Source organism: Helianthus annuus, chromosome 10, assembly GCF_002127325.2.
Source record: "Helianthus annuus cultivar XRQ/B chromosome 10, HanXRQr2.0-SUNRISE, whole genome shotgun sequence".
NCBI lineage: Eukaryota > Viridiplantae > Streptophyta > Magnoliopsida > Asterales > Asteraceae > Helianthus > Helianthus annuus.
Window position 1 is genome coordinate 174819090 of NC_035442.2, and position 19943 is coordinate 174839032.

General features: G+C 37.9%; 3 protein-coding genes across 3 annotated transcripts; 1 reads left to right on the top strand and 2 right to left on the bottom strand.

The window, feature by feature from the left end:
• Positions 1-305: 305 nt before the first annotated feature.
• On the bottom strand, positions 306-1572 carry LOC110883442 (PKS-NRPS hybrid synthetase CHGG_01239-like). Its single transcript, XM_022131196.1, has 3 exons — positions 1534-1572; positions 430-1427; positions 306-315 (listed from the first exon to the last, which is right to left on the bottom strand). Exons 1-3 carry the CDS (start codon positions 1570-1572, stop codon positions 306-308), a joined length of 1047 nt encoding a protein of 348 aa, XP_021986888.1.
• Positions 1573-2907: 1335 nt separating this feature from the next.
• LOC118482764 (TATA-binding protein-associated factor 2N-like) lies at positions 2908-3652 on the bottom strand. Its single transcript, XM_035978420.1, has 2 exons — positions 3547-3652; positions 2908-3323 (listed from the first exon to the last, which is right to left on the bottom strand). Exons 1-2 carry the CDS (start codon positions 3650-3652, stop codon positions 2908-2910), a joined length of 522 nt encoding a protein of 173 aa, XP_035834313.1.
• Positions 3653-12159: 8507 nt separating this feature from the next.
• LOC110883645 (probable glycosyltransferase At5g11130) lies at positions 12160-14236 on the top strand. Its single transcript, XM_022131359.2, has 4 exons — positions 12160-12304; positions 12411-12562; positions 13018-13375; positions 13473-14236. Exons 3-4 carry the CDS (start codon positions 13031-13033, stop codon positions 14142-14144), a joined length of 1017 nt encoding a protein of 338 aa, XP_021987051.2. The 5' UTR covers positions 12160-12304; positions 12411-12562; positions 13018-13030; the 3' UTR covers positions 14145-14236.
• Positions 14237-19943: the final 5707 nt, after the last annotated feature.

Consider the following 19943-nt stretch of genomic DNA (forward strand, 5'->3'; position numbering starts at 1 on the left):
AATCAAGTGCTTCATGGGAAACCTTTCCACGTAGGTTGTCCAACATTCGGTGTCTGTGGTGGTTCATCGTTTTTTCGATGCTCTCAGTGAAACCTTTTTGTATTTCATCGTACTGAGTTTCAACTATATCAATGATGCATCTTGCTATTCGCTCCAATGAACTCCCGCGCGTAATGTATCTTTTTAAATTTGTGTGCTGGCTCTCAACTCTGTTGGTGGTGCGCTGACCAAAGTTGCGACACTTATCGGTCCACGCATAAACGAACATTTCTTTATAGTCTTTGAGCCAGTTTTCGTAGACGTAATCATAGACACCTGTAAAAATAAAATAATGAAATGTAAAAGCGTGTGTGAAATATAATAGATTGGGTGAGTTGTTTGTTGAAGGAACACTTACTTTCTCGGTTGGCAACCACGAGTCGGTTATACATTTTCTCCAAGTTGTACTTGTACATGGGCTCTGATGAAGATTCGCACAATGTCCGCCAGTACGACATAAATTTCCCCCAATCTTCTTTATCGAACCCTGACTTGCACTTTCTAGCTATATTTTGTTGGATGTGAAAGTGGCATAGAAGCCTTTTTGCGTTCGGGAATACTTTAGAACACGCGTTTATTAGGGCAAGCTCCCTATCCGTGACTATCACACGCGGCATCATACATTCATGCAATATTGACTTGATCCGCTCAAGCACCCACACGTAGTTACCCCTTCGTTCTTTACAAATAACGGCATGTGCGATACAAAAAGACTTCCCAGTCGACGTCATACCCACAACCTGGACAAATGGCATGTTGTAGAGGTTTGTTTTGTAGGTCGCGTCGATCAACATCACGTGCGTGAATGCACGCCACATAGTGATTGAATAAGGATGAACAAAGAAAATCTCTGTTACGACATCTGTTTTGGGATCTTGTCGGGTGTCGTAAATGAATCGGCGGTCATGCAGCAGGCTTTCCAGTGCCTGAATAGGATTCTTTCCATCCATTATTGTCGCTCTAATTTTTTGTACCGCATTTTGCACGTCTTTCTGAACGTGCAGGCTGTCGGGGAACTGCTTTCTTAGGGTTTGAAATATGATACGTGGCTCCATGTTTTGAGCAGTTAGCTGCTCCACTAGCTTGTATTCGGCTTTAGTAAATCTTCGCACAAAAGCGTGGCCCAACAGACTCGTCGTAGGTTCGTGGTTATGGTTCGCACAGTCCACTTTTAACTCCCACGTGTCGTTCGTCACGTCCCGGATGGCGAGTAATGAAAATGGGCAGCCGATTTTTTTGCTACCAGCTTTCCTAACTGTTGCTTTACTACGGTGTTCACCACTACGGTCGCACACAAGCCATACCATCCCAGTAGTACCGCCAATATTTTTTGATCGGCGGGTAACAATTACGTAACCATACTCCTTTCCCGTTTCTTGTACCCAATTCTTCAAATCAGTTAGAGACATGAAACGCTAAAAAAAGTTACGTTAATAATAATAATAATAATAATAACAATAATAAAAATAATAATAATATAATTGAAACTCATACTTCAGGTACTAATATGGTTATCGAAACTTCAGGGACCATTTGTGTCAAAAAGACAATAATAATAATAATAATAATAACAATAATAATAATAATAACAATAATAAAAATAATAATAATAATATAATTGAAACTCATACTTCAGGTACTAATATGGTCATTATTGAAACTATTTTAACAGAATGGTTTAACAAGGTTAACTTTCATATAAAGATTTCTTCTTTAAACACTAACTCAGTTAGCATACTTAATTGAACAGTACAGGGACCATTTGTGGCAATTTTCAAAACTTTAGGGACTATTTTTGTCAATTACAAAACTTCAGGGACCATTTTGGTCAATTTTTGAAACTTCAGGGACCATTTTTGTCAATTTTCGAAACTTCAGGGACCATTTTTGTCAATTCTCGAAACTTCAGGGACCATTTTTGTCAATTTTCAAAACTTCAGGGACTATTTTTGTCAATTTTCGAAAATTCAGGGACTATTTTTGTTAATTTTCGTAACTTCAGGGACTATTTTTGTAAAATTTGAAACTGCAGGGACCAAAGTGTAATAATAATTATAGAAAGGATGCGAAATCGAGCATAAATAGTAATTGTTTCCATGAATAAACGGAAGTGGCTTTCCTGGCCGAGTGGTTAGCGCGTTGCTTTGTGTACTAGAGGTCGTGAGTTCGAATCCGGTTAGGGGCCGGTTCCTTAAAGAGGAACCCCCCTTTTTATTGTTTTTGGCACTTAACTGGACTAACTGAGTTTTCTAACTCAGTTAGTGGTCCCTTGTATTAAATGCTAACCTAGTTAGGATATAACTATGATTTAACTAACTAAGTTAGGTTTAAACTAACCATTTTAACTAAAAATCAATTTCATGATTCTTTTATTTATTTACAATACTAATTTATTTAAAATATTTTTTATTAATTTATTTATTTAGAAAAGAAAAATAAATAGTTTATTAACTTAACTTTCTTAACTTGTTTATTTACTAAATCTTATAATTATTTGTGTTAACTAGACTAACTAGATTATTATTATAAAAAGAATAAAATTTTAAATAATAATAATAATAATAATAATAATAATTATAATTATAATATTTTTAACAATAATAATAATAATAATTATAATTATAATTATAGTATTTTAACAATAATAACAATAATAATAATTATTATAATTATATTATTTTTAACAATAATTATAATAATAATATTTTTAACAATAATAATAATAATAACAATAATAATAATAATAATAATAATAATTATAGTATTTTAACAATAATAACAATAATAATAATTATTATAATTATATTATTTTTAACAATAATAATAATAATAACAATTATAATTATAATAATAATAACAATAATTATTTTAATGTGATACCTCATTTACTTGAAATGGATTGCCCGAGGTAGATGGTTCATAAAGTGATGTGTTACGGGGCTCATAACCATATCCACCATGTTCTTCGTATCCACCGTATCCACCTTCATCCTCAGATCTATCGTATGCACTGTATCCACCGTAGCCTCCGTATCCACTGTAACCACCGTCACCCCCATATCTATCGTATCCACCGTAGCCCCCATATCCACTGTAACCACTTTCACCCCCGTATCCACCTTCACCACCGTATCCACTGTAACTTCCGTATCCACCTTCATTCCCGGATACCCCATAACCCGGATACGATTGCTGCGTCGGGTAATATGGTTCATCAACAGGTGCATTCTCAGCACCGTATCCACTTTGTTGCACGTACGGAGATTCATACCCGTATCCGTAATCTGGACACACTTGATGCACCGGGTAATTTGGTTCATCAACAGGTGGAGTGGGAGTCTTGTTCAAGTCTGGCAACTGTATTTTTTGATCAACAGGGACTCCAGACACAACCTCCTCCTCCTCATTGGCAGCATTTGATCCCCATGTGTCGTTAGAATAGCGATTACCGAAATAATTATCCTTCCAAAATGATGACATTTTAACAAGATTGAACCAAAAACTAACAATTTTTTAGTGAAGAAGAAGATGAAAAGGAAAGCACAGTATATTGAATTGTCGGGTGATGGGTAACAGATATGAATGGAGGGATATATGGACTTTCATCTGACATGTCAATACGCAGCGTATTGGTCTCTACTCACCGTATTACTTTATTCACGTGCCCTGGACAACATCGTATCAGGGTCAAATCAGTCTGTCAATACGCTGCGTATTGATCAATACGCACCCTATGATAGGCTGATTTGACATGGTACTAGGTTTGACTGTCTGGTCGTGTATCTACCACTTATATACGCTGCGTATTGGTCAATACGCAGCGTATTTAGGTAACCCTATACGCTGCGTATTGACCAATACGCAGCGTATGTAAACCCTAATTGTGCAGATAGCCTGCCTTGGTGTGCAAATAGTGAGAGCCTTTCTATTTTGAGTTAAATCTAACTAGATGCTATCTTTACTGTTATTTATTGCATTAATTAATATTACATAAAAAACGTTGTGAGATTCAAATGAATATAACAACAAACTAGATCCTTTAAATTAGGATCATGCTAATCACACACAGCCAAAATAATTTTCACACCCCTAAGCGCTCCGCTTTGGCCATAGCGCGGCGCTTAGGGCGACAAAAGGTGATACGAGGTTTCGAATGACTGACTGAGTGACAGACTGACAGACATAAAGCTTCCTAGGTTTCAGTCGCCCGTGAACCCTAAGCGCCGCGCTTTGGCCATAGCGCGGCGCTTCGATCCCAAATTCTGGCTTTAAATCACTGGCCAGACAACAGATTCATCACTCGAATTGTTTTCTGTCGATCTTCTTTGCTCTATTAGTTAAATTTTTTGAAAAAACGATGTCGTGGTTCAGTAACTATCTTTTCGGTGATTATTCTGACGAGTCGGTTGTTCCTGATTCTTACGAGGGGACCGCTATTTCTGACTCGTTTGAGAAACCGGTGTCGTCCAACTTGAGGGAGACAGAGGTTGTATCTGGCATTCGTTATCGTGATAACACGGTGCAGCTGGATTTTAATACCCCTGTGGAGGACCCTTACGCACAACAAGGTTATTCGAATTTCGGTTACGGTGGCGAGTATAGCTTTGTACAGCAGGAGTGTTATCCAAACGACAGTTACGGTTGTCAACAAGGTTATTCGAATTTCGGTTACGGTGGCGAGCAAAGCTTTGTACAGCCGGAGTGTTATCCAAACCAGAGTTACGGTTGTGAACAGAGCTTTGAACATCAAGTCTATTCGAATCTCGGTGACGATGGTGAGCCGGAGGATGTGTCTGTTGACGAGGAAGGTTGTTACCCGGTTACATTTTCGTTTGATACAACGCAGACCTTTTCGTCACGTAAAGAGTTGGTGCGTTGGGTACAAGACACGGCAAAAGACAATGGTTACCTCATTGTGACAAAGAGGTCGAATAAAAGAGGAGAGAATTACAAGATTTGGTTTCAATGTACTTTTGGTGGGGAGCATAAGAGTGTAGCTACACAGAGGAAAACGGGTAGCAAGAAAATAGGCTGCCCGTTCGAGATGATCGGGTTTTCGGAATCATCCGGAAGTGTTTGGAGGATCGAGGTGACGAAGGCGAAGCATAACCACACTCCTATTGAAAACTTCGAGGGTCACGCGTATGCGAGAAGGCTTTCTTCGGAGGACAAAAAACTGGTTAAGGAGTTGGCAGAGCAAGATATTCGCAACCAAAGTATTTGGCGAACGCTGACAAAAAACAATCCGGCTAGAAAGCTTATTCCGAAAGATATACACAACGCTGTTCAGAAGATCAACGCCGAAAAAAATGTCGGTAAGTCTCCGATGCAAAAACTTGAAAACATTCTTATCGAAAAAAATTACACTTATTACATGCGCACGAATGAGATATCGAACGAAGTTGAAGACGTCTTCTTTGTTCACGAAAAATCATTCACTATGTGGTGTGCCTTCCCGCATGTGCTAATGGTTGACGCCACATACAAAACGAACATGTACAACCTGCCATTTGTTCAGGTCGTAGGCATGACGTCGACAAACAAATCGTTTACGGCTGCTTGTGCTGTAATTTCCGCCGAGAAGTCAGAGAACTACCTATGGGTGTTGCAGAGGATCAAGTCTATGCTGGCAGGATGTATGGAACCGCGCGTGATTTTAACAGACAGGGATTTTGCGCTAATGAACGCGTGTGAACAAGTTTTTCCAAAAGCGCATAAGTATCTTTGTCGGTTCCATATTCAACAAAATATTAATAAGAACAGCAAGAAGAAATTCTCTGACAAGGAGTGGAAAGAATTCGTACGTACATTTTGGACATTGTGCGAGTCTACGACCGAGGAAATATACATGTATAACTTGGAAAACTTTGAAGCACAGCTGAAAGAAGCTGACCGTGAACGTGAGTATTTCTTACATAATTATGTTCAAATTTTATATAATAACAAAAACTGACTATTTACGTTTTTTAATTTTAGAGGTTTATGATTATATGAAGAAATCCTGGTTGGATCCGTACCGTGAAAAGTTTGTATCTTGCTGGATTAACCAAACTATCAACTTTCGCCAGACTACGACCAACAGGGTTGAGAGCATGCATGCAACATTAAAAAGTCACTTTCCAAGTCATCGCAACACACTGGATAAACTTGTACTGTATGTTGATCATGTTGTTGCTAAAAAATACGCCGAGATTAGAAGTACCTTTGAAACAAGCCTCCGAAAAGTGATGACGCACCACAAGAAGCAGCCCATGCTTGCATATATTCTCAGAAAGGTTTCAATATATGCGATTGAGCTTTTGAGTATGGAACTAAAGCGTAAGGAAGACGGGTTGAGAGCCTACGGTGCAAGCTGTGGTTGCCAACTTTTTACCAGCTGTGGTTTGCCATGTGCCTGTCGTTTGGAAAAGTTGGAAAATAAAGGTAATTATTATTTTTGAACTTTCTCGTTATGATTTTGCCACCTAATTTGTTTTCATCCATAGGTCAGCAAATCCGGATCACACACATAGACGTGTTTTGGAAGAAGCTTGACTTCAAGCCTGCAAGGAATAAAATAGAGGATATTGATGTAGACGCGGAATTTGAAAAATTGAAAAAACAGATCGATCCAACACCCCCTCAAGTGAAAAGGAGCTTCTTTGAAAAGTTTCAGCAAATCCGCAATCCAGGGAACACTAACAAAAAACCTCCTGCTGTTCTGAAGAAAACTCGTGGTCGACCAACATTGAAAAGGCAGGAAGAAAGAAAGGTTGAAGCTGCTAGACAAAGCTCTTACAATCCGTCAGAAGAAACTTGGGTCGATGCCTCAGACGATCTTCCCCGTCACAGCTCGTACATATCAGCCGAAGATTCTTGCAGAGGAAAGAATACCAAACCGCTCAACCTACACCCTGATTTCCCGAATATCAAGCTCGGTCCTAAGACGGATATAGCGATCCGCAACTACGCATCTCAGATTCCCAACGTGATCCATCCATACATCGTTAAAATAAAGGACGTGAAACCAGATGGTCATTGTGGATTTAGATCGGTGGCTGTTGGGTTAGGATTGAAACAAAATTCATATTTGAAGATCCGGGAACAACTTCTAAAGGAGTTACGTATGCACGAATCGCTTTGGAGGCAGGTTTTCGATCCGGAAAATGTAGGACATTATGATGCGCTGGTTAAACGGATCGATTTCCAGGGGGTGGGACGAGCAGGTATCGAAAATTACATGTCGATGCCTGAGACGGGGTTTCTTATTGCCCAACGATACGGTGTGATTGTTCACACCTTCGACATTCGTGGGAGCGATACAATTTTCCCTATGCTGGGCGGCCCAAACGAAGCTGAGGAACCTCACATGGTAGTTGCGGTTGTGTTCGTCGACAAGGGGCATTTCATACATGTAGAGCTTGAAGGTTGTTATCCAATGCCTCCCCCAAACCTACTCTGGACATCGAACAGAACAGAGCGCGCAGCAGGCTGGCATACATTATACAGGGATCAGATCGACACGTACGAAATGCTTACGTATCGTGCCCCCGACCTTAATGCAATCCCATATGTTCACGATGTATCTTAAATGTGTTTAATAATAATCACGTTTGTGTTTGTGTATCTTAAATGTGTTTAATAATAACCACGTTTGTGTTTGTTCAATATACGCGTTACATCACGTTAAAAACCGAATGTCACCGACACGACCCAATCGGATTCAATACGCACTTGTACGACCCGAAATGACAATATACATCATAATACTGCAATTAATGAAAAAATACGTCATGTTCATGTACGGTAGGCGGCTGATACACATAACACTTCTCACAGGAGTACTTGTGATTTCAAACCTAAATGATACGAGATCACGGAATAAGACATCACACGTAACCGATTTGATCCGGAACTTGCCGTATAGTCCATATATATTAAAAAATGATGTATAATGGAAAAAACGGCAAATTTAGACTATTTATTGACCCGTTTGTTAATTAAATACAATTTTAAAAAATTTAAAAAAAGCCCAAAACGCACCGCTATGCTCAAAACGCGGCGTTTTGGACCCAAAGCGCCCCGCTTTGGCCATAGCGGGGCGCTTTGGTCCCTCGTTATACACTGAAGCGGGGCATCTTCCCCCCCACTTCACCCAAACAACAAACACACACACAAGGTGCGATTTACACACACTCGAGCCAATTTCGAAGATTATTTGAGCTTTCAACCGCATAAAGGTTAGATCTAAACCCCAGTCACTTTCCTTTATCTTTACATTCAAAAAACATGGTTGATTGTTGTTGATTTTGACCGGATCAGCTGCTGTTTGGCTTCTGTTCTTCAGAATGAAGAACCAAAGCGCCGCGCCGAGGCCATAGCGGGGCGCTTTGGTTCATGTTTATTTTTTTTTTAATTTTAATTTGTTTATTAAATAATTTGTTTAATTATTATTATTTGTTTATTTATTATTAGTTTATTAATATTTGTTTAATTATTATTATTTGTTTAATTATTATTAGTTAATTATTATTTGTTTAATTATTATTTGTTTAATTATTATTATTTGTTTAATTATTATTATTTGTTTAATTATTATTTGTTTTATTTATTATTATTTGTTTAATTATTATTTGTTTAATTATTATTTGTTTAATTATTATTTGTTTATTAATATTAGTTTATTTATTATTATTGTTTATTTATTATTATTTGTTTATTTATTATTATTTGTTTAATTATTATTTGTTTTAATTATTATTATTTGTTTAATTATTATTTGTTTTAATTATTATTATTTGTTTACTTATTATTTGTTTAATTATTATTTGTTTATTAATATTTGTTTATTATTATTATTTGTTTATTTATTATTATTTGTTTATTTATTATTATTTGTTTATTTATTATTAGTTTATTAATATTTGTTTAATTATTATTATTTGTTTAATTATTAATATTTGTTTAATTATTAATATTTGTTTAATTATTATTATTTGTTTAATTATTATTTGTTTAATTATTATTATTTGTTTAATAATATTTGATCAACGTGCAGGGATGGATTTATCCGATGAGGAGATTGAGCATATGGATGAGGGTTTGGTGGGGGACGAGGAGGAGCCGGCATGTCCGTATCTTCAGTTTCCGGTGGGGTCGCGGGCGAGGGGGAGATGCGCTAGGTTGCGCACCATACCGATTGGGGAGCACGTAGGCATAGACTGGGAGCTGCTATCTACCGTGGGGGAGATCGAGCGGGCGCGTGACATAGTTGGGCTAGATACTCCCTGGTCGCGCCTATTTGAGTTAGCGATGGAGGACTCGTACCCTGAGCTTACGGTCGAGTTTTGCTCTACGTTTACATACGCGCCGCATCCGGCGGATTGCGTGGAGGACCCTTTATTTCCGGTACACGAGGTTACATTCCGTCTGGCCGGTCAGCAGTTTGAGATGAGTGTGCGGGAGTTTGCTGTCCACACAGGTTTGTACACTGAGCCTGAGCTTGATACTGATTTATATACGCAGGCTGTTACGATGATGGACAGGCAGACGCTTATTAGTTTCTGGAGGGCCATTTCCAGGGTTCCCTTTGGGAAATCCTGGCAAAAGGCCACCACCATTATAGATCCCTTGTACCGATACCTGCACCAGGTGATTGCGTCGACTATCGTGTCGCGGGGTTCCAGCAAGGAGAAGGTCAACCTTAGTGACCTTTTCTTTCTTTACTGCCTACTACGCCGCCAGCCCTGCGATTTAGCAGCCAGCCTGGCAGAGTACTTTGCTACTGCATACCACCGGCAGCTCCGCGGGTATCTTCACACTGGCTCGTTTATCACCGCCATTGCACGATCGCTAGGGATCGTGCCCGAGCTAGATCCGCTGCTGTCCGATCCGGTCCCGTCATCCAGGTTGGGCCGCGCGTCAGTATCTGCTATGCAGATCACCCGTACCTTTGATGTCGGTCTGCGGTTCAGGGGTGCTGACGGGCTGATTTTTCAGCCAGTGGTGTTGCCGGAGGTCATCCCGGTTGTTATTGAGGTGAGGCCTGGGATCTTAGCCCCTCCTGATGTTCAGCAGGCCGCTCGGCGGGCTCAGCGACAGGCTCTGGGCATCGATGAGCCTGAGGATCAGCCTGAGGGTCAGGCTCAGGCTCAGGCTCAGGCTCAGCCTCAGCCTCAGGCTCAGGATGATCCGGCGCAGGAGGACCGGGTCGAGGAGGTCCACGTACCACCAGTTCAGCCAGCTCCTGAGCCTCCACAGTACCCGCAGCACGTTTACGCTGACCTACCTACGGTAGCGCGTGAGGTGGCTCGGGACTTCGACCGGCGCCTCAGACGTCAGGGCGCACTCATTGACTGGATGGTCCAGACGCTCGTTGAGCTACGAGAGCTCGCTGCGTTGCCTCCACGTCCCCTCCCACCGTCCCCACCGCACGAGGATTAGTACATTAGTTTGTTTGTTTAGTATTTTGTTATGTATTATGTACTCAGTTGTACCTTTTTGTTGTGTATTGTATGTACAAACTGATATATATATATATATATATATATATATATATATATATATATATATATATATATATATATATATATATATTGCAGTTAATCTTCTATTTACATCACGTTTAATTCTTATGGCTTTCTGTATATTTTATTTAACGTGTTCGTTTTATTTAACGCTCGTTGAACTTATGTTATACACCTTCTATAAAAATAATGACGTAACGACGTAATTATAACGGCAAATTTAATAAAATAAAATAAACAACGTTTTAATTCAAAAAAGGCAACATTCAATCATTCAAAAACAAATAACGTGTTCGTTTTATTTAACGCTCGTTGAACTTATGTTATACACCTTCTGTAAAAATAATGACGTAACGACGTAATTATAACGGCAAATTTAATAAAATAAAATAAACAACGTTTTAATTCAAAAAAGGCAACATTCGATCATTCAAAAACAAATTCCCATTCACAACGGCAAATCTCACATAAAATTTTTTTACTACAAAAATCTCTACCATACTAATTCAACCAAAAATCCCTACCAAACTAACCCACATCAACCCAAATAAACCCCAACCAAGCTGTTTGGATGTGCAAAAAGACAAACAGCGTGTGCGAATAGACCCAGCCTTAAATTATGGAGTCAACCAGAAAAAAAAAATCAAAAAACAAAAAAACATGTACATGCATTAGATATTTACATGTGAAAGTTGAGTGAACTTTAAGGTAATGTCAAATTGTAAAAGCAGAACGTACTCCATACTCCTTGACTTTTTGTATAACTCGGATCGATCTACTTTGATTTGCATTTTCTATGCGTGGAAATGTTCACCAAATTGTTTTTGGTGTACTGTTAATATTATCAGGTTATTGCTAAACATGAGAAGTGAAAGGAAAAAGTTTTTTTTTTTTTTTTTTTTTGAAAAAAAAATTTCATCTAGTAAAGCATGTATTTTAGTTCTAAAATATAAAAAGAATTATATAATCACTAAGGAAATTATATAATTACTCTACGAGCTAAACTTTTAAAAATTAATTATTTAATTATATTTTTTTTTTCAACTAGAAACATGCTTAAGTAGTTTCTTATATAAATTACAACACTATAAACTATATCATCCAAACTTTAGAAATCGCGACGACCGACAGGGGCGCAACATAGTGGGAGCGGGAGGGGGTGGCCGACCCCCCGAATTTTTGGCTCAGTAACGGAGAGTATGGAGTTTTCGTATATAAATTTTTGGGTATATACGTTTCGACCCTCGGATTTATAGAAATCTTTTGGTATATACGTTTTCAACCCCTCGGTCGGAAATTTCAAGCTTCGCCACTAATGACCGATAATATCTGGAACCAAGATCAATAAACTTAACCCGTAAATAAAGAAGAGACTATTATTATGACTAGCTAGAATTAAAATATACACATGAGACGTACGTGGATCCATGAGATGCTTTCATGTTTTTAAGTTTTAGCACATGTTGATGATCTCGTAGGAATTAGAAAAAAAAAAGACAAAATAAAGTTAAGACCTAAAATTTACCATATATATATATATATATAGAGAGAGAGAGAGAGAGAGAGAAGTTGATAAGGGAAGAACAAATATGGCCAATACTGCTGCCCGATTAAACATCATATTTGATCTACTTTCATTGCTTTGTCTTGTAATTCTTTTATCTCCAGCGGATCGTATCCATAATTTTCTCTCTGTCTCGGCTTCGACATTACCATCACCCTCCAGGCATCTACAAGATGAAGCCATAGCCAACAACAAAGTAATTCTGCAACATACGATTCTTCACCTTCTTCCTACGTTTAATTTCATTATATATTTATTTTGATACTAACATGTTTTAACCTTTACATGTGTTTGATTGTTAGAAAAGAGATTTCAAACTCGCAAGGATTGAAGCTCAGTTAGCTAAAGCACGAGGCGAAATTCACAAAGCGATTGTTGAGAAGAGCTTTACATCAAGTAACACGAGTTTCATCCGAGAAGGAACCGTTTACAAGAATCCATTCGCCTTTTTTCAGTTAAGTGTTTGATATTCATTTTAGTAATATTTGATTATTAATTTTAGTATAATATTATACGGTTCTATTTTGAAGTTGTTATAAACTAAGAATTTAAAATCATAAGATTATTAGAATTGTAGCTAAGTATTTGATGTTAATTTTAGTATAATATTATACGGTTCGTATAATGTGTTTATTTTTATACTTATACTTTGATACGAACTTGATAAACAATAAACAAGAATAAAATATGAAAACAAATTAAAGAACAATAAAAGGTTTAAAAATCACACATCATATGATGTATATGGTAATGTTTTTGGTATAAACAAGACTCATTCTAGCCAAACCTTACTATGATTCTATTTAGATAATACATATTTCAATACTAATGCTTGATCAAAACACAAACCATTTCTGTTTATAGTCCTTGTATTACTTTCTAATAAATAGATTTCTACTGATCATTCAGAAGTCATACTGAGATGATAAAGACATTCAAAATATGGACTTATAAGGAAGGAGAAACCCCCTTGATGCATAATGGTCCAATGAGATATCTATACAGTATCGAGGGCGACTTCATCGAAGAGATGGAGAGAAATGGAAATCCTATGGTGGCTAGAGATCCGGATGAAGCGCATGCCTTCTTTATTCCCATAAGCATAACAAACATAGTTTACTACCTTTACAAGCCAAATGAAGCCTTCGGTTTTCGAGAAAGGGTGCAAGCAATAGTCGAAGACTACATTGGTGTCATCGCACAGAGATATCCTTATTGGAATCGTAGCAATGGAGCCGATCATTTCTTTGTATCATGTCATGATTGGGTACGTATGTACAACCTATCAAAGACGATGTATTAGTTATAGTGTATTGTTATATGAACTTGCTGATTGATATATATATTGTGTATATGTGCGGCAGGCGCCATGGGTTTCTTTAGGAAATCCTAAGCTGTTTAAAAACTTCATAAGAGTGCTTTGCAATGCCAATACCTCCGAAGGTTTCATTCCAATCCGCGACGTGTCCATGACTGAGATTAACGGACCAGCAGATAATATCCCAACTGCAAGTAGTGGTCAACCACCTTACAATCGATCAATTCTCGCATTTTTCTCAGGTGGAAAACATGGGTTTATTCGTGAAAGATTATTTCAATATTGGGGTAACAAAGAAGACGATGGTATTCAAGTCTTTAGTTACCTTCCCAAGGGTCAAAACTACACCAAGTTATTAAGCCAAAGTAAATATTGTCTATGCCCTAGTGGTTACGAAGTTGCAAGCACTAGGGCGACCGAAGCAATCTACACGGGATGTGTTCCCGTACTGATCAAGGATCATTATGCTCTACCATATAGTGATGTGTTGGATTGGAGTCAGTTTTCCATACAAGTACCAGTAGATAAGATTCCAGAAATCAAAAGAATCTTGCAAGAGATACCTTTTTCAAAGTATTTGGAAATGCAAAAAAAGGTACTTGAGGTGCAACGACACTTTATGGTTAACCTTCCAGCCAAACACTTTGATGTCCTCCACATGATTCTTCATTCTGTGTGGCTAAGAAGACTTAATGTTCAATTGAATTCATTTGTATGACCATGATTTACTATATCTAGCATTATAAGTAGTGTATGTAGTAGTATTATCACTTTGTCAACATTCATTTGTATGCATATTCTCATACTTTATAGTATCAACGTTATAGAAAGATATGCTTAGCTTCGAAGAGTGACGTTAGTTATAATTTCTTACGAATGTGTATGTAATAAGATTAAAATACAATGAGAACCGAAACTAGCCTAGAATAATCTAGGCTACCGAGAAAGTTTTGTGAAATATGAAATTGATTGATGTCTTGATCATTCCCTCATTCCCTCAACTGATCTTGAAAACATACACCTATAAATATTTATAGATATATTACACGTAAAATAACTATATGAACTTGTTCTAATAACTACGTGAGAAATCCAACATCATAACTACATAAATATTCGATGTCTTTTGATCCAAGGTTAAATCCCTTAGACCAATTGTATATATAACTGTACATAAAAAGAATGATTCTGTTTATACCTTGTATATATTTGTCTCTTGATAAGCAATTCTTTGCTATCTATCATGTATAATGTAAAATCAGTGGCGGACACAGAAATTTTTTTATTGGAGTGCGGAATATTTTTAAAGATTTTAGGCCCCCGGATATACAAAAAAAATTCGGTTTATAACAGGTCGGATTGTGTCGGTTCGGATTGGGTCATGTAAAAAAACAACAATATAACATTAAAGACATAAAATTTCAAACTTTCTTTAATCATCTATATAACTCTATTTCTTCTAAAAAACAACAATATAACATTAAAAACGAAGGTACCTTGTATTGTTTGGATTTTATTGAGTTTGATGGCCGGATATTTGCGATTTCCGGCGAGAAACTGGAGCTTGGCTGGCTGTTGTCGTCGCTGGGGATGATATTGCAGACGAGAGAGAGCGGGAGAAACATAATAGAAAGGGGCGGTTTGGGTTGGGTTATTTTATTATACTTCAAATTTTGTTGGGTTAGGTTTAGTGGCCTTGAGCTAAATTGTTTAATGAAATTGAGTGAGTTACAAACTTATAAATGAGGTTATATTTTTATAAAAATCAGTGTATAGATTATATTTTTATAAAAATTAATGTTTATTCCATTTTCTTTTTATAAATTAAAAATATGATTTTTTTTTCCTAAGGGGGACGGTTGAAATTTTCCAAAGGGTGTGGGTGAAAATTTCTAATGGGTGTAGTTGAGATTTTACCGGAAATTTAACACTAATTTTTTTTTTTATTCAAGGGGTGCAGCCGCTCATCCACGGGTGTGGGTAGAGGTCCGCCCCTAGGTAAAACACGGAAGCCCAAAAGATAGAAAAGAAGACGAGTATATTTTAGATAGGACTAATTGATGTATTACTAAGACTATCCGGTGTAAGGACGCGCCCCTTGCCACATAGGCAGGATGGCGCCCCTGACACCACCCCGGTGGAATTAAGAGGAGGCGTCATCGTGGGTCTCGCCAACCAATTAGGGCTCCAAAAGCCTTATACGCATGGAGTTTTGAAATGTTTACCGTTGGCAACGATCATATAATTAAAAAAATCATTTTCTTTATATATATTAGCCAATCTTTCAACCTTAACAAAATCAACCCAATCACAACTCACAAAACATTCGACACACTCAAACTCTTTCCATATACTTTCTAAAAAGCTCGTCGTCCTACTCATCTCATGAAAACGCGAGAGTGCTCAACGACTTGAAAGAGGCGGTTCAACTTCTAAGAAATGAAGCGGAATCATTCGAGCCTCGTACAAGACAAGGACCCCTTGAACGAGATCTATTGGGTGCTCATCAACGTTTGGTTGTAGGTCCCTGTTTCGCGGAGGATTACGAACCTAAACCTTGTTATACAAACCTACTAGCGAGTGCGGAATCCAAGCTAGCAAGCAAACCGAGTTAGTAGCAAGTAGAGAAACAAACACACAAAGATTCACCGATTAACACAACTTGTATTAATGCAATGAGGGTTCGGTTACAAGCTCAATGTTTACAGAAGTGTTCTATAAACTCTCTAAGTGTGTGAGTGAGTTCTGGGCAGAATGCTCTCTAAGCTTCTATCTCTCGGGTGTGTGAAAATGGCAGAGCTTCAGAACTTTCAACACATGCATGGGTATATATACCCAGCTCAGCAGGTCTGCTCGAAGGATTCGACAGATGGTCCGAAGGATCATCTGTCGACCACATGTTACACGAAAGATCAGCGTTGACCTCGAAGGATCATCCTTCGAGGTCTAATGGTCGAACCATGGTCGAACCATATCTTTCGATCACCTCGAAGGATCAGGTGTATCCTTCGAGGCTATCCTTCGATCAGAACATCTTTCAACTGTTGTCCAAGTCAAACCGGAGGATGGTTGACTTGGTCAACTTACAATACAAATCAGGACATCGTTTATATCAGACCGAATACAGACAAAGTACAGACACAAGTGCACCAACAAACTCCCCCTTGGCTGTAGCTTTGTCTTTGATCTCTAATCTTTGTCTTGTTCTTCTAAAAGTGTAGACTCGTCTTGAACTTCGACGGTCTTTGGTCTTCAAGTCTTCAAGACTCTGATGTCCTATCATGTCTTCAATGCCGGAGGATCTTCAAAGTCTTCACGTCTTGAAAGTAGAGAGTGTATCAACAAACTACCCGTATCATGTAGGAAGTGTGTTGACAAACTCCCCCTTAACATAAGCTCCCCCTTGAGTTATGCTCGTGAAAAGACTTTAACTTTATGAAGTGAGATCCTTGTGGTGTTGATGATGGCCAGCGGCAACTCGATCATCTTCATCTTTTGAGCGCCTTCTCGTCGTGTCTTCATTCCAAAGCTCGTCATCGACCATGTTCTCCTAGCCTTTAGAATCTGCACATGCAAGAAATCTAAACGCGTAATGAGAACAACTGCTTGGAATATAGTTAACATAAACAAATGACACACGAATGACCAAGTCACTATCAAACACCGTCCGACAGTTTGAAAGTTTAATAAAATTTGTCAATTTTAGTTTTTAACTTTCAAACATGCAAAATTTTTGACCGTTTATGAAGATTTAGTCAGTTCGGTTTTCAGTCAGGTTTCAGGTAACGAAGACTTGAGCTCCAACATCGTACGATCGAAAATAAAGCAGAAATAAAATCTTTTTGGCTTTTATAAAGTTTATATTAAAACAAGCCTAAAATCTTTTTGGTATTTTTGAAATTAAAAGACAACAATTTAAAATCCTTTGAGTGTTATCAAACGACATCACCGCTAATGTCGTGCTGATATGCACCAAACGATGAAACTGTTTAAAAGAACTAATAAGAACTAATAAAGGTTAAGCAGTAAATAAATATATACAAACATTCTTTTTGCGAGTTTCGAGGGTAAGAGAATCATATCAGTGTACGGTCATGCCAAAACACTCTTGTTGTTCAGTTAGTTAACATTAAGATAAGCATCCTATAACAATTATCGGTATTGTTGTCCACTTAAGCTCAACTTATCAGATGTAATCATGTTTAGAGGATACGTTAATGTATGATTTATACTTACCGACCGGTGTTCATCCACATCACGACACATTCCCGTATCAAGGTATGCACGAGAGTTCATCTTACCAGTGAGTATACCGATTATCATCTGTTTGACCGTATAAATTGTGAGATACTCACTTATTTTGATTTGAAAACAAGCCCTTTGTGATATAATCACTTATTGATGAGGAACTTGATTTTCGTATGCATGAGGGCACAGGTGTAAGTCCGTGAACAGGTCAGTACTTCCGTACAGCAGAGAGACGAACTTGACACCCGGATAAATGTGATATTTTTATCACTTATTTGATATGGACATGTGATTGTTTATCACTTATTGAGGTCGAATGCAGTATGTAATATGTACACGTATGTATAGTATCATGGAAGATCTAGACTTGCGTCCCCGTTATTTTTCGGTAAAAGATACAACCATGATACCCAGATGATAAGCAGCATAAAGACCGAATATCTCAGAACCTCGGCAATCTATCAAACGAAATTTCGGTACTAAGACCATATGCCAATGAATGGTTCCCACCTGATCTTCAGTCGATTAAGATTTATATCACCCTGCACACTTTAAAATGATTGTGAGCCTACCGATACATCTTATATAGAGCTGCTTATCGTTTTGCATTTAAGGTTTAAAGAGGTTTGGATAGACCACTGATGTACTATCATTTTCTCTTTTGCTCGCCAGGAAACTCATTTTTGTTTTTCTATTGTTTTTGTGTTTTTGAATTTTTCGATGTTTTTGGATTTTCCGATTTTTGGATTTACTCCCCCTAAAATCAATAAACTAAGACAAATTTAAAACACAAAGTTATTTACAAAAATGATTTTCCGATGCTGGTTTTCTCTTGTGCTTGACCTTAATGCCGTTTACCAAAATTAAGTTTTATCAGAAAAGATTTAACCAATTTTGGAAAAATGAGTTGGCATGTCGGTAAGCGGTGCGGACCATGACAACATTGACGAGTTTCACAAAGAAACAATCACGTGTGAGGTGATATTTGAGATCAACGTGTCAGGCCAAAGAGTGCTGTTCGAGATAATAATAATTCACAAAGTAGCTTAAATATCGACAAGTATAGGAGAGATTAAGAATTTAAAGGCGTAGCCTGCAACTGTTCCGTGCATTGCAAGGAATCTAAGCACTCTCCCAACTGGATATCCACCCGGTGTGGACTTCAAGGTCGAATTTGCAACTACTGAAAAGTCTCTTGACAGCAATAAGCTCATAAACCTCCGGGTCCGGCTGGTCTTCCACATTGCACCAGCGAAGGTCTGTGACTTTCTCTTTCAGAAATGGTGTGCGGATGTTCAATGCATTCCAAGGCATCGACACACATTTCACTTCATTCGTTCCTGTGGACCCGATCAAAAACCATAATGACCAACTTTTGGCACGTTCTTCATTTGGTCGAATTTTTTTTTTTGCAACTTCATTCAGCCACATTTTCTTTTTCTTTCCTCTCTCTCCATCAAAGGCAACAATTTCTTCTGTCGCCTATCTTGTGCAAGGACATTCCACTATCAACAATCCTAAGACTATTAATAGTTCCTCCTGGAATTTCCTGCACACTCACTCAGAGATTAGTTGGAGAGTGGGACCCAAGCCTTCACAGACTTGGGTCGTCCGTCATCATCGAGAATTGTAACATCCATTTCCCGATGATTCGGAATTGATGTAGCTCCCCCTGAAACAGTTACCGGTTTTGGTATCCAAATCTCTTTCTGTTTTTCATGTTTAACATCTGATTTAACAGATTTTGTTTGGATAATCTCCGGTTTTAAAAACTTTTCAACTTCTTTTCTTTGTTTCTTTTTCTGTTTCTTTGCTCGTTGTTTAACAAGACGAGGGTCCTGTTTTGGTGAAACAGATCTTTTATGGTAATTGTTACCATGGGGGGCATCAATTTTTGTCTTTCTTTTGGTGAGATATGGACAATTCTTAATGATGTGCCCATACTCACAGCATTCAAAGCATGATCTCCGCTCAACAAACCTCGGAGTATCATAACTGCAATAGCCGGATGATGAACTTCGTGATCTTGAGGTACTTGGTCCTACATCACAACCGTTTGTGTGTTGTGTATAGTTGTTTTGACTGTTTCTTTTCAAAATTTTACTTTGTTTAACAAAATCCTTATTGGATTTGTTTTTGGAAGTATCAATTTTATCAGTCCCTCTTGATTTCACGAGGTTTATCTTCCGAACCTTTTTCTTGTTTTCGCCCTGTTTGCCTTTACTATTCTCTTGGGCGGCATGATTTTGTTCACGGGGATCATCAACCT

What these genes read in the sequence shown, in the direction of transcription:
- LOC110883442 (XM_022131196.1), bottom strand. Translation starts at nt 1,572, where the DNA reads ATGGTCCCTGAAGTTTCGATAACCATATTAGTACCTGAA. An exon ending in TAACCATATTAGTACCTGAA is followed by an intron (nt 1,428 to 1,533) that starts GTATGAGTTTCA and finishes ACTGATTTGAAG; the next exon opens with AATTGGGTACAAGAAACGGG.
- LOC118482764 (XM_035978420.1), bottom strand. Translation starts at nt 3,652, where the DNA reads ATGTCAGATGAAAGTCCATATATCCCTCCATTCATATCTGTTACCCAT. An exon ending in TTCTTCTTCACTAAAAAATT is followed by an intron (nt 3,324 to 3,546) that starts GTTAGTTTTTGG and finishes AAGTGTGTCCAG; the next exon opens with ATTACGGATACGGGTATGAA.
- LOC110883645 (XM_022131359.2), top strand. Translation starts at nt 13,031, where the DNA reads ATGATAAAGACATTCAAAATATGGACTTATAAGGAAGGAGAAACCCCC. An exon ending in TTGTATCATGTCATGATTGG is followed by an intron (nt 13,376 to 13,472) that starts GTACGTATGTAC and finishes TATGTGCGGCAG; the next exon opens with GCGCCATGGGTTTCTTTAGG.